The sequence below is a fragment of the Camelus ferus genome, chromosome 20 (genome assembly GCF_009834535.1).
Source record: "Camelus ferus isolate YT-003-E chromosome 20, BCGSAC_Cfer_1.0, whole genome shotgun sequence".
Lineage (NCBI taxonomy): Eukaryota > Metazoa > Chordata > Mammalia > Artiodactyla > Camelidae > Camelus > Camelus ferus.
In genome coordinates this window covers 29,073,890-29,085,878 of record NC_045715.1, presented here as the reverse complement: position 1 = coordinate 29,085,878, position 11,989 = coordinate 29,073,890, and the positions used below count along the sequence as shown (strand labels likewise).

General features: G+C 50.6%; 1 protein-coding gene across 5 annotated transcripts; it reads right to left on the bottom strand.

The window, feature by feature from the left end:
• Positions 1-1,207: 1,207 nt before the first annotated feature.
• Positions 1,208-11,938, bottom strand: KLHDC3 (kelch domain containing 3). Of its 5 annotated transcripts, XM_032463103.1 has the most exons (15): positions 11,786-11,938; positions 9,386-9,598; positions 9,031-9,207; positions 8,763-8,878; positions 8,509-8,580; positions 8,186-8,399; positions 8,020-8,106; positions 7,772-7,880; positions 7,571-7,644; positions 3,368-3,515; positions 3,187-3,253; positions 3,005-3,109; positions 2,638-2,712; positions 2,405-2,522; positions 1,208-1,979 (listed from the first exon to the last, which is right to left on the bottom strand). In XM_032463103.1, exons 2-15 carry the CDS (start codon positions 9,537-9,539, stop codon positions 1,843-1,845), a joined length of 1,653 nt encoding a protein of 550 aa, XP_032318994.1. In that variant the 5' UTR covers positions 9,540-9,598; positions 11,786-11,938; the 3' UTR covers positions 1,208-1,842. The 5 variants fall into 5 exon arrangements, with proteins under 5 accessions (XP_032318994.1, XP_006190817.1, XP_032318992.1 ...); XM_032463101.1 differs by lacking the exons at positions 1,208-1,979; positions 2,405-2,522; positions 2,638-2,712; ... (1 more) ...; positions 3,187-3,253; positions 3,368-3,515 and adding exons at positions 5,599-6,234; positions 7,372-7,450; positions 10,872-10,945 and having other exon boundaries at positions 11,786-11,933; XM_032463100.1 differs by lacking the exons at positions 1,208-1,979; positions 2,405-2,522; positions 2,638-2,712; ... (1 more) ...; positions 3,187-3,253; positions 3,368-3,515 and adding exons at positions 5,599-6,234; positions 7,372-7,450.
• Between the last annotated feature and the right edge of the window lie 51 nt (positions 11,939-11,989).

Genomic DNA, 11,989 nt, shown 5'->3' with positions numbered 1-11,989 from the left:
TCTCCAACCTTAGTTCCTCTGTAAGCCCAATAGTTCAATAGTCTTTTTCTGCTTTTATCAACCAGAATCAGTTTTTTTGGCTTTAAAGCAGGACTGATACATGTGACACTGGGGACCCTGGAGCACAGGCTCCCTCACTCCCTTTGGGCCAAACTATCCTGGTAGCTACAGCTCTCATCTTACAATTACTGGGAGCAGCACATTTTATGCATTTTTATCATAACATCTTTCCCCCCATCCAAGAAGTATCAAGTAATAACAGATGTCCTAACTTCTAATTCTACCTCCCTTTTTCTTTACAGCTGCTTTTTAGATGTTAATCTTTCTAATATTCTGTATCTTTGTCATTTATTTGCCCCCTCATCCTGTTTGTGATTAACTGGTCTTCTTAATTCTTAGTTTAGAAATTTTATGAATTCTAGAAAATTCTCAGCCTCCTTAAAATTACCTCCTTCTGCAACTTTGGTTTGGGTCACACCTCACTCTGTCGTCTGCTTTTTCACCTTTTCCTTAGTTTCTCTTTCTCTCTATCTCTGGGCTCCATGGGTATACCTTCTTCAGATCTACTTCCAGCTCATTTTCCTTCCTGGTGTGTCTAATCTGCCACTTAATCAGAAAGTCTGTAACTTCAAATAGTATATTTTTCATTAAAAAAATTTTTTAATCAAACTAATTTGGTCCTTCTTTTCATTAGCATACCTTTTCTTTCATCATAAGACTTGTTTTTTTGTATTTTATACTTCCAACATCTCAAGTCTTGCTGGTTTGATTTAATTGCTTATTGTTTCTTACGACTCCTGCTCATGGTAGTTTCTTTCCTTGTGCGCTTTGTGTCTTCACTGTAGGCTCATATTCCTTGAAATTCTATCTGAAGGAATTCCTTGAGGCCTAGATTTAAAGTTCAGTCCTCAAGAGAGGATTGTATTTGGTTCTGCCAGGTACCTAGAGAGACCATCAACCTGAGATCCCTGTAAACTTAATTGTCAGCTTGAGGATTTCCCAGTCCACATTAGAATGAACCCTCCACCCAAACAGTACTGAGGGGAAGGGTATGCTCAGTGGTAGAGTGTATACCTAGCAAGCACAAGGTCCTGGGTTCAATTCCCAGTACCTCCACTAAAAATAATAAATTAAAAAGCCCAATTACCACCCCCAAATAAAATAATACTAAAACAAACAAACAAAAAACCAACTACTGAGAGCCAGCTGTGTTTACAAGTTATTGGGGAAGCTCTTTGTCCCACATCCTACCACCCCTTGAATCCAAAATCAAAGCTAAGGAGGTGAGTTGTGGGATTGGTTCCCTCTCTGAATGACTGTTTCAGCTGTTGGATTTAAGTAGGATGGGTCTCTGATCTGACTTCCCACTCTGTAGGAACCTTAGGTTTATTGCCCACCTCATATGTCCCTGAAAAAATAGTTCTACGCCACTCACAAAAGGAAATAAAAAGATGAGTAATAAGAGTGTTTATGAACTGGCTCCCAGTCCCAGCCCTGGGAGTCACTGACAGACTCTATGGCCTTCAACTGGCCTCAAGATCACTCACTGGTCCTTCTCTTTCTACACCACAATCATTATTTTAAGGCACGGATGGGAGAAGGACACTAGAATATTATGAAGCAGATCCAAGCAGGGCGAGTGTGGCATGGCAGAGGGCTGACCTGCTCCTCCTGTCAGTCCTGGGGCAGTCCGAAAGCCTGCTAGTCATCTCCGAGCCAATCTAGTTCCAAGGCAGATGTGATCCTCGCCCTTGGGAAAGAACCAGAACAGGGCAAGCCCAAAGGTGTCCCCACAGATGCATTTCTCACTGGGGTAGTGGCAGAGTTGAAGACAGTTCCTTATTACTCCTTGCTCAAAGGGAGATGTCTTCTGTCCTTGCCTGCATTTCGGCGCCTCTTTCGACTCAAAAAGCTCTCTAACTTCTTGCTGCGTTTCAGCTCCTTGAACTTTTCAGCGAGGACCAACTGGCGCTGCTCAGCTGGAGCACAGGAAGAAAGAAAGCTGGTAAGCAAAGAAAGCCCCCTTTCCCTTTCCCCAGGCCCGTAATTCTTAACCACTTTGCTCGAATATATGACATATCCGGAGTTCACCGGTGTGTGGAAGCAAGGTGACTCCTATGATTCTACTCTTTCTCAATATGAGTTTCTTCTCTGTGCCCAACCTAACAAATGTGGGGGTGAAACAGAGATACGAGTGACACTTCCTGCCCATAGTCTAATTAGGGATACAAGAATGGTTACACACAACCCTGCCCTACTATTTCTACTTCCCTTCAGCTTACCATGGGATCCAGCCTTCATGCCTCCCTTAGGGAGCTCATAGGCCCCCAATACAGCATCCTGCCACTATGGCCACCCAACCCCCATCCCTGTAACTAGTCGGTCATAGCTGTGCCCTACTCACATTTCTTCAGGAAGTATGGCCGATGGCCCTGCTGGGCCTGAGCCCGCCGTTCCTGCTTCAGTGCCAGGCGCAGCTCCTGCTGCTGCTTCCGTTCCTGCTGCGCCATTTCTTGCTGCTCCTGATGGGCAAAGATGAGATTGGGGGGACAGGTAAATAGGAGGGACCGTGAATCACCTTCCACTTCTACCTGCTCTCCCTACTTCCCCCTCCTTGGGTAATTCTCACCTACTCACCATTCGCTGAAGCAACTGCTGCAGTTTCTCATGCTCCTCCCCTGAACGGCGCTTCTTCAACTGCTTTTTCACAAGCTCCACATTGGAAGGTGAATGTGATGGTTAGCATTCTGTAAATGGTAGCTAAAACTTTGTGCCAAGCGTTATTCTAAGAGATTCACGTATGTTAACTCAATGACCCTATGAGACAGGAATTATTATCTCTTTTTATGATTAGGAAACTGAAGCAGAAATTGGTTAAGTAACCTGCCAATGATGACATCAGCTAGTGAACTGATGCACCCTACTCCCTTCTGCCAGACTCCCTAACCTGTGCTCTAGTTTTCCACCCCTTGGAGTCCCCACAAACCAGTCCCATGGTACACACCTCTTTCTCTCTGGCTCGGATGTCATTTAGAAATTTATATGTTTTATCAAACACCTCAGGATTATATTCCCCTGACAGATCGTCAAAGCGGGGGTCCCGGGCTACCTTTGGAGAGAACAGAGAATATAAAAGAATTGTTCGGTGTCCTTTCACTTAGAAAGTGCTTACTGCCTCCTCCTCACCTTCTTACTGATGGGGACAACTTGACGCAAAAATGGCACCCGGACCTTGGCTGACATTTCCAGAGGCCTACAGAGAAATCAAAGGACAGGTCAAAGGCCTCCCACCTGCCATCCAGAAAAGCAGACAATTACTCAAGGTCCCAGGTATCCTCCAACAACTGTGACAGGCCTTGCTCCTCACCTGTGCTTATCTGCAACACACGCTTTTTGGACAGGTGGTCTAGAACCTTGCTTCTTAGTGCTGTTTCCAGTTACCAATTGTTTGAATGTCTTAGTCCCCATTTGGCTCTGCAATTCCAACAGCTCCTCAAATGACATGTTAGATGTGCCTGTGGAAGTGGGGTGGGGGGACCACAAGATGCTCAGCTCAGCACCTTCCACTGCTGCAAAGACATCACCCCATCCTTACTCCTTAGGTCACTGATCCTTTCCAACATCCTAACCTTAAGGCCCATCACTGCAGGTCCCAGGCAGCACAAGTTGTAATGGTGCTACACTGACACCTAACTCCCCATCTGTTCCAGTTACCTGGGGCCTCACCTTGCTAAGGTGTATATGTAAGGCTGGAGGTGGACCAAGCCAGTTTCTTCTTTTTCATCTTCTCTCTTTTGGGGGGAGGAGGGGTAATTAGGTATGATGATGATGATGATGATGATGAATTTAATGGGGTTACTTGAGGATTGAGCCCATGACTTCATGCATGCTAAGTGTGTGCTCTACCACTGAGCTATACCCTCTTCCCTTTCATCTTCTCTTAAATTATTCCTTCGCAGGCTTCCCCACAAGGGCTCCTGTCTCCCTTGCTCAGGTACCACTGTCATTATTCTGGTTCAGAACACTCTCAACACCTCTCACTTTTATCAGTGCTCTAGCCTCCTAACTGCTCTCTCAACTTCCAGCCTCAATCCTCTCGAAGCTATGCTCCCCAGAGAGAGGCATTGAAAATGCAAATCCGATCTTAGCACTCCCACCTCATTTCCACATACATATCCTTCAGATCAGAACTCAAAATTCCCCAATGGCTTCTATCTTGCTCAAAATAAAAGCTATAGGCTTTGTAACAGCCTGAAACCCCCACGTGACCAAAACCCCATATTGTCTCTAATCTTCCTACTCCTTTCCAGTCGACTGGCATCCTAGCAGTTCCTAAGCAGGGAGGTATGTTCCCATCTCAGTTCCTTTGCACTTAATTTTGCCTCTGCTTGGGAACACTTCCTCCAGATGTATTTATTACTTGCTCTCTCACCTCCTTCAAAGTATTTCTCAAATGTCCCCCACTCAGAGAGGCCTTCTGTGATTACTTAAAAATTGCAACCCTGCCTCTGCTTTCTCTTCAAAGCTCTTATCATTTTTTGAAAAACTGGGATACAACTCATATACCATATAATTCACCATTTAAAGTATGTCATTCTGTGCTTTATTGTCTTTTCATATACCAACTTGCTTGGTTTCATTTTTTTTTAACCCCTAAAAGGTAAGCTTCATGAGAACTTTTTTGGGTTGCTTTATTCACTATTCTCTCTTAAGCATCTAGAACTGTACCTGCATACAACAGATGCTCAACAGTGTCTCTGAAATTTGTTGACTCCTGACCTACTAACCATTTCCCAATCACCCATGCCCTTTCCTGCCTGTGGTTTTGAACATCTGTTTTCTCCCTGCGCAAAACCCTCATCCTTCCTTTAAGAAACTGTTCAGGATGTCCTAATCCAGGAAGCATCCTCTCTCACTCCCCACTTTCCAGTGCGTTGGGGGGCGCTCCAGTGTTTGCGTCTGTCATAGAATTTAGCAGTCTCACGGTGACGGCGTCCGCAGGGTCCGAGCCCACACCAGACTCTGAGTTACTGGGCGCGGGGCGGGCACCCCCGTCTGGATCCTCTCCCCGCCCCCAGCGCCCGCGCTACCCCTCAGCCCAGCGCCGTGCCCTCACCCTTCCGCAAGTCTTCGGGCTCCAGGCCCTTGGAGTCCTCCCAGTCATCCTGGGCCCCACCAGGAGACTCGGCAGCCGCCCAGTCGCGAGAGCTCGCTCTCGGCATCCGTTCGTGCGGCGCGGCGAAGACGAATGGCGCTACTTCCGCTCCGGCGGCCCTCGCCCCGCCCCTTCCGGTGCCTATGGGAGGCCGAGTCCACGCGGCACAGGACAGCAGAGCAGAACCTGCCCACTGCTGAGCCGCCGGGCGGGGTCAGACGGGCTGCCCCTGGGTTCTGGGCCTAAGAGAGCGCCCACTCGAGGTAAAGTCGCCACCTTTCCGTCGCATGGCACTGTCCGCGCCGATGAGAGACTACGATGAGAGACTACGTCCAGCCGTGGTGATGTCTAGTTGCCTAATGCTCTTGGCTGAGAAGCCAGAACCTCAGCACTCTGCCCCCATAGCACACTCCTACCATCCCCATCATATTCCACAAGAGATCACACGTTTGGAGATTTTTATTTCATTTTTATAAAATCAGAGCTGGCTGAGAGCGTCAGGGTGCAGCAACAGCTTAAGGAAGGGTGGGATTATCTGCTGGTCCTTGCCTCCCCAGGTAAGGGAGAAGGAGGTTTCATGCCAACAGCTGCAACTCCTCTCAGCTCCCAATCAATGCCCATGGCTCAAGCAGGGGGAAGGAGTGGAAATACGGGTAGGGGGGAAGCTCCTGAGGCTCAGACACTGCTTGCTTCTCCCTTCACCCCATTCCCTTCTTCTGTTCCCAGCAGAGCATGGCTGGCATGGGGCAGAGCAGAGGCCCAGGAGCAGTTGGAGGGAGGTGGATGGGACAGAGCACCAAGGGGAAGGGGCCCTCGGCCCAAGGAGGAAGGGACCTAGCCCTCCCCACCTACAGCTCCCCACTGAGTTCACAGCACAGAAAACATCTCTAGTCCAACAACTCCATGTGGAGGTATACCAAGTCCAGGGTCCAAAGGGGCAGGCGGGTGAGAGATGGGCAGGGGCAGTGGAAACAACAGCAGGCTCAGGAAGGGAAGCGGCAGAAACTTCCCCCTATCCATGGGAGGAGACGATGGGGCGACTGATATTGCTGTTGGTGGTCATGGCATTCAGCTCCCACCTGGAAGGCCAACAATGACAGGCAGAAAGGACAGAAAGGGGAGCCTCCATCCCCAAGCCCAGAATTGCTTGAACAAAGCTATGAACATACCAGTCCCTTCTACTTCCTAAAGCTCAACCACCCACAGCCACCTCTTCCTTACAGCCCTACTAGGTTTAACAATTAGTCACCACCCACCACCAAATCCAGTACCACCCACTCCTCCACCTGCAAGCTCATGTGGACTTCCTGTTTGCTCACATATTTGTATTCTTGTGCCCAACACCTGGAGAAAACCACCTGTTGTATACATCTCAATAAACTTCCCAACCTACCTTTCCTCCTCTGTTCAAATCCAAAACGAAAGCCTATCCCCCTCACTCCACCAGGAATGCCCCTTTTTGCTCTCAGTTCCCATCCTTTTAAGGCTCTGACTTAGCTCTCACATCCTCCCTGAGGCCTTCTCCATCCATTCCACCACATTAAAATTAAGTCCCTCTCTTTTTAGCAATTCTATCACTCTACGTAGATTCACCAAGTACCTCCTTACACCAAGGCTACAGGCTACTTGGTATTAGGTACTTGCACATGTGTCAATCCTGGGCTGGTCCAAGATCCATCAGTTCAACCATGTATACTCTGTCACCAAATACTGAACACAGAGACCCTCAGCAAGTAAGAGTTAAATTGAACTGATACAAGGAGAGGGAAGTGTCACAGAATGACCCAGAAGGGCACAATTATATGCAAAATAACTTAGTGCTTGATCTGGACCTAAGAATGGAATTCAAGGGCAAGTAGCTAGGAAGGACCTCCCTTAATTCTGGAACTGATGTGATCCAGAAGCTCTGAAACTTGTCTTTACTTTGCAACTAGGTTCTAAGATTTAATCAAACTTTCTCAGCACGTTAACAAAAACTGAATAAGCAGGTCTCAGGAAGTGATGTTTCTGAGCTTGGTTTGAAAAACTGGATTTTTTTTTCCCCACACAATTTACCGTGCTGACAGTTTTATATTTCCTTCCAGCTCACTCTCCACAAGCACACTACATCTCCAGCAGAACAAAACCTATCTCCCCCATCGTGAGACCAAGCCAGTCAGGTCATGCCTGTGCTGCCTACTCACCTCAACCCATCCCTTTCTAACCAGTCACTATACCTGATGTCATGGGGCAAACAGGACTGGTCCAGGTTATACTGAATCACAGCCAGTTTGCACAGAGTCTTCAGACTAGGGCCTTAAAAGGAGGAGTGAAGAGGGAGATGGTCAAAGCTGAGGAAAGAGCCCAGTCCTGGATATCACCACCCAAAGACAGGCACCCTGATGACATGAGCACTTTGGGAGTAAGTGTACTTACTAAAGTCCAAGATGTGTAAGTCAGAATGATCTATGAGGTCAAATTCATCTCCCAGGCCTTCCTCAGGAGACGGACTGTAGGGATCAAAAGAGAGATGAAGGAAGGAGCAGAGACGACCCACGAGACCCTCTCGCTCAAATGTCTCCCAGGTGAGTCACAGGCTGAGACCCTTCCTGGATCCCTCCCCTCTCTCCTCCTAACCTGGTGCCCCCAAAGAGGACAATCTTGTCACCAACAATACAGCAACACTGGCGCCGGCGGGGACACGGCCCCTTCCCTTTCGGTTCAATCTTTTTCCAGGTAAACGACACTAAAAAGAATTTATATGGTGGTTCAAGGCCTGCCTACTCCAGATATCCTCTCCACCCACGCACCTCACCTATTCAGGATTATTCTCCCCCTTGCCCGAAATTCCTCTCTGTTCCTCCTTTAAAGGCAGTGCTCTTTACCAGGGTTAAACTTCCAGAGGTCATGGAAGTGCCGGTTCAGCCTTGCATTATAGCCACCAAAAATGTACAGCTCCCCATTGTAGCCAACTGGAAGGAGAGAGGAATGTTAGGAGCGTGGGGACAATGGGCAGGAAGGGGACTCGGTGGGGATGGAACAGACACTCACAAGCTGAGTGGCTCCGGCGCCCCTCAGGAAGCACTGGGGTGGGTGGACAGTCCAGCCAGGCCTCAGTCCTCGTGTCAAAGACGCGGATGCGGTTGCAGTAAATCTCATTGTTGGAATGGAATGGCCCAAAACGGTCGGCGCGGCCCCCAAAGACATACATGTGACTGCCCAGCATTGTGGCCGAGTGGAAGTCCCTCCAGCGTGCAGGGTTGCCCTGGGCAGGAGCAGGGTGGGAGGGGGAGAGGGTCAGCTTTCACTGTTTGAGCTCCCTATGGTTTCTTAAATTGAGGGTGGGGACCTGGAAGAGAGGAAGAAGGGCAGACCTTTGTACAGATCAGGGTCCACGTCATGGTGCTGGTATCCAGCTTGTGAATGTCATTGGAAAAGCAGTCCGCCTGAGAGGGAAGAGAGAGGAAGTGAAAGAAGGAATAAATGAGGGGCAGTGGTCACTCTCCAGCCCTCCATCCCTCCCCACTCAGAACCTGCAAGCAAACCAAAGCCTTCCATTCCACGACCTTCAATTCCCCTTCCACTTTCTCATTCCCACCCTAAACCTGTAGTTTCTTCCCAGACCTACCAGCTGCTCGTAGCCCCCGAAAATGTACATGGTCTTGCCCAGGACACAAGCCGAATGTCCATCCCGGGCCCCAGGAACTGTTCCTGACACTCGGGGTGTGGACCACTTGTGAGTATCTGAAGGAGGGGAGAGGGTGGGCCTGGTAAGCAAGTTGACACTCTCTCCTAGACTCTGGGGGGCCTTACTCCCAGCTCCCTCAGCCCACACCCTTCCCAGCCCCCCAAGGCACCAGCTGGCAGAACACAGCCTCTCCAAGACCCATACTCACTGACATCAAAGGCATAGAGCACGTTGCAGGCCCCTTCGGTGTCATTCCGCCCGCCCCAGAGGAAGACTGTGTCATCGATGAGGACAGTTGAGTGTCCATACCTCATGTAGGGTACCACGGGAGCCTGCCCGCGGGTGGCAGGTCTCACTGGGGGCAGCTTTGTCCAACGCAAGGACACTGTGGGCACAGTTCTGCTCAGCCCTGGGAACCTCCCTTCAGGCTGTCCACCTTTTCCCAAACCAGATATTCATTTCCCCCACTCCCTTTGGCCACAGGGATCACCATCAAACCTCATTCAGCTGCCCGTTGCCCTCCCTGACATGGGCACCCAGGGAAGGTCCCCAAATTAGCTTACCTGCATTGAAAATGTGCACATCAATCTGACGCAGCGTCTCATAGTCTTCACCGGAGCAGTAACCCCCGAAGGAGTATACCCGGTGCCCGACAGCCACTGCAGCATGGTTCACCCTGCGGGGCCCGCCCTCCAGGTGCACTGTCCACCGTAACATCCCCTGGGCCACTGGTTACAGCAACATGCCCCCCCGGCACGGCCTGCTGCCTCTGCTACCTGAACACAAATTAGGGCCACGGGCTCCTCAGACGAGGCCTTTGCCCGCCTCACTGTGACTCTGCCCAAGACTAGCCCTTGCCTCTAAGTGTCACCCTGGTGGCCCTCCCACACCACCCCTCCGCAGCTCAGGTGGCTGGCTTTGCCCCAGGGGAGCTGCCGAGGTCAGGGAGCTAGCCCTGGCCCTGTGTTCTCCAACAGGGAAGGGTGGGGCCAGTCTGACCTGACTGCCAGCTCAGGCTGCTGATCAAGGCTCAACATGGTCATACCCCACTCATGGAGGCGCCACCCCGTCCCTGGCCTGGCCCAAGCTCCAAGCCCCCTTCCCAGGCCGGTGAGTTAGTTCTCTTGTCTCTCTGGCTGTGCTCTGCTTACTGCCACCTCTCTAAGAATCTCTGTGCTCTTTGAGGTGGGGAGAGGGATCTCAAAATACTCAGAGCTATTAATAGCCCAGCCAGCCCCAGACAGTCTATTGAAAGCTGGCATGAGTGCCTCCAAGCAAAAAAGCTTTTAGGCTTTTAGAATGGAATACTCCCTTTATCCACAACAGGGTGGGATTGATCCAGGGCAGGGACCTCCACGGATGGATAGCTAGGGGGCTCTTGTCAAGCTGAGCTGTTGTCTTCGGGGTCACCCAGGGCCCCTCATAGGCACAAGGAGTTCCTTTGACAGCTGTGCCTGGTATGCTGCCAAGACTAGGAACTTAAGCCAGAAAGGTATGTGTCTACTGGGGATTGACAGAACGGGAGTGAGGAGGAGGGGTTTTCTCCTCTTGCCACTTGCCCAACCCTGCTATTGTGGTAAAGAACGAGCTGTTTCCAGCAGCTTTTCTCCCACTTGGGTTCCTCAGAGGGGCTAAGGGTGGGGTGCACACTGCAAAGCAGTGGAAGCAGTTGGAAGGAAAGCAAAAATGCCCTTGTGCAGGACAAGAAAAAGACAGCAGGCATAAGAGGTCATGGTCTCTCAATCTGCCAACCTAGTGATAAAGGGTACATCTGGAGGCTCTGTCCCTAGGCAGATCCTGCGACTGGCACTGCCTTCGCTGGCAAGCACCTGCTGGTTTTGGGTGAATCGTTTGCTCCCTCTTCAAGAAGCCCTAGCGGAGGGAAGACCCAGGCAGAACCTCAGGCGCAGAAAAAGCTCAAGTAAAGGAGGCCCCTTGCAAGAAAGACACACAGCTTTGGCTTTCGGCAGGCTTGCCAGCCCCCTCCCCGACCCCAGCCCACCTCCCTCAACCCCCCACCCCATGCTTTAAATAGCCACTCTGCCAAACCTGAAATAGCCCCAGCAGGAAACCACTCTCACTTCATTACTCCTGTCCTCAATCCAAAAGCTCTCGGATCTGGGCTTGTGGGGACAGATAGGAAGGAGGTGGAAGAGCTTAAGAATGGGAGTTCTTCATCTTCCCTCATAGCTTCTACTCTCCCTTCAGCTATATGAAAGTAAAGAATTCACAGGGGAAGAGAGAAGCAATTCCATCCAAAGGTGGAGAAAAAAAAAACTTAGCTTCTCGTCCATAAGGAGGGACAACTCAAGCTCGCGGATAACAAGCCTGCAGGTTCTCATGAACTCCTCTTATCCCTGGGTCTCTCCCATCCTCCATCACTGCCGCATTCTCAAGCTTCTTCAAATCCTTTAATGTACCTAACTACGCTCCTATTCTCTTGCAATTTTCAGTCCCCGTTTCTGGCCCTTCTCGAACTCCTGAGGGCTTTGCAATTTTCTCCTTTTTCCTTCTCCCATAACTCCAAGCTCCACTCCGATAGCCCTCTTCCTCTAAGGGATAGAAAGCTAATATTCATTGACCCCTTTCGACCAGAGATTTTCCTCCCTGTATATGACGCTATCCCTGCCTTCTTCCAGTCATCCGAACCTCCCTTCCCCCACAACGCCAGACACCCCCGCCCTTTGCTTCCGTTATCCTCAGCTTCCCTGTTCTCATAACCTGGTCTTCCTTCCAATTCCCTTTAGGGCTTTCTCTAGCTACCAGGTGTCTCCCATGGGTCTCCTCACCATCCTCCCCGAGTCCTCCTTTCCCCATTAACACTCTCCTTTCCCATCATCCCCCTAACTCCCTCCCCACCCCCACCTCATCTCTCTCAGGCCCCTCCCCCACGAATCCAGCTCTTGGCATGGGTGTCCCCAGCCCCTATAATTTTCCTAGTCCCTCAACCCACCCGGGGCTACCTGCCAGGCCGGGCCGGGGCGGGGCCGCGGGTCCTCGCGCTGCCTGCAGCCTAGAACCCGTTGCGCGCCAACCGACGACTCGGTCCCCAACGAGATAAACACAGCCAGGCTCGGACCTTCCAGCGGGCAGCTGTGTGCGCACGTGCAATCAGCGCTAAGCGCCCGAAGCCTACCGGGATTTGTAGTCCACGGGTTTGGGGAGGG

What these genes read in the sequence shown, in the direction of transcription:
- KLHDC3 (XM_032463103.1), bottom strand. Translation starts at nt 9,539, where the DNA reads ATGTTACGGTGGACAGTGCACCTGGAGGGCGGGCCCCGCAGGGTGAAC. An exon ending in TGTGCACATTTTCAATGCAG is followed by an intron (nt 9,208 to 9,385) that starts GTAAGCTAATTT and finishes CTGTGCCCACAG; the next exon opens with TGTCCTTGCGTTGGACAAAG. An exon ending in TTGTCCCCATCAGTAAGAAG is followed by an intron (nt 3,110 to 3,186) that starts GTGAGGAGGAGG and finishes TTCTCTCCAAAG; the next exon opens with GTAGCCCGGGACCCCCGCTT.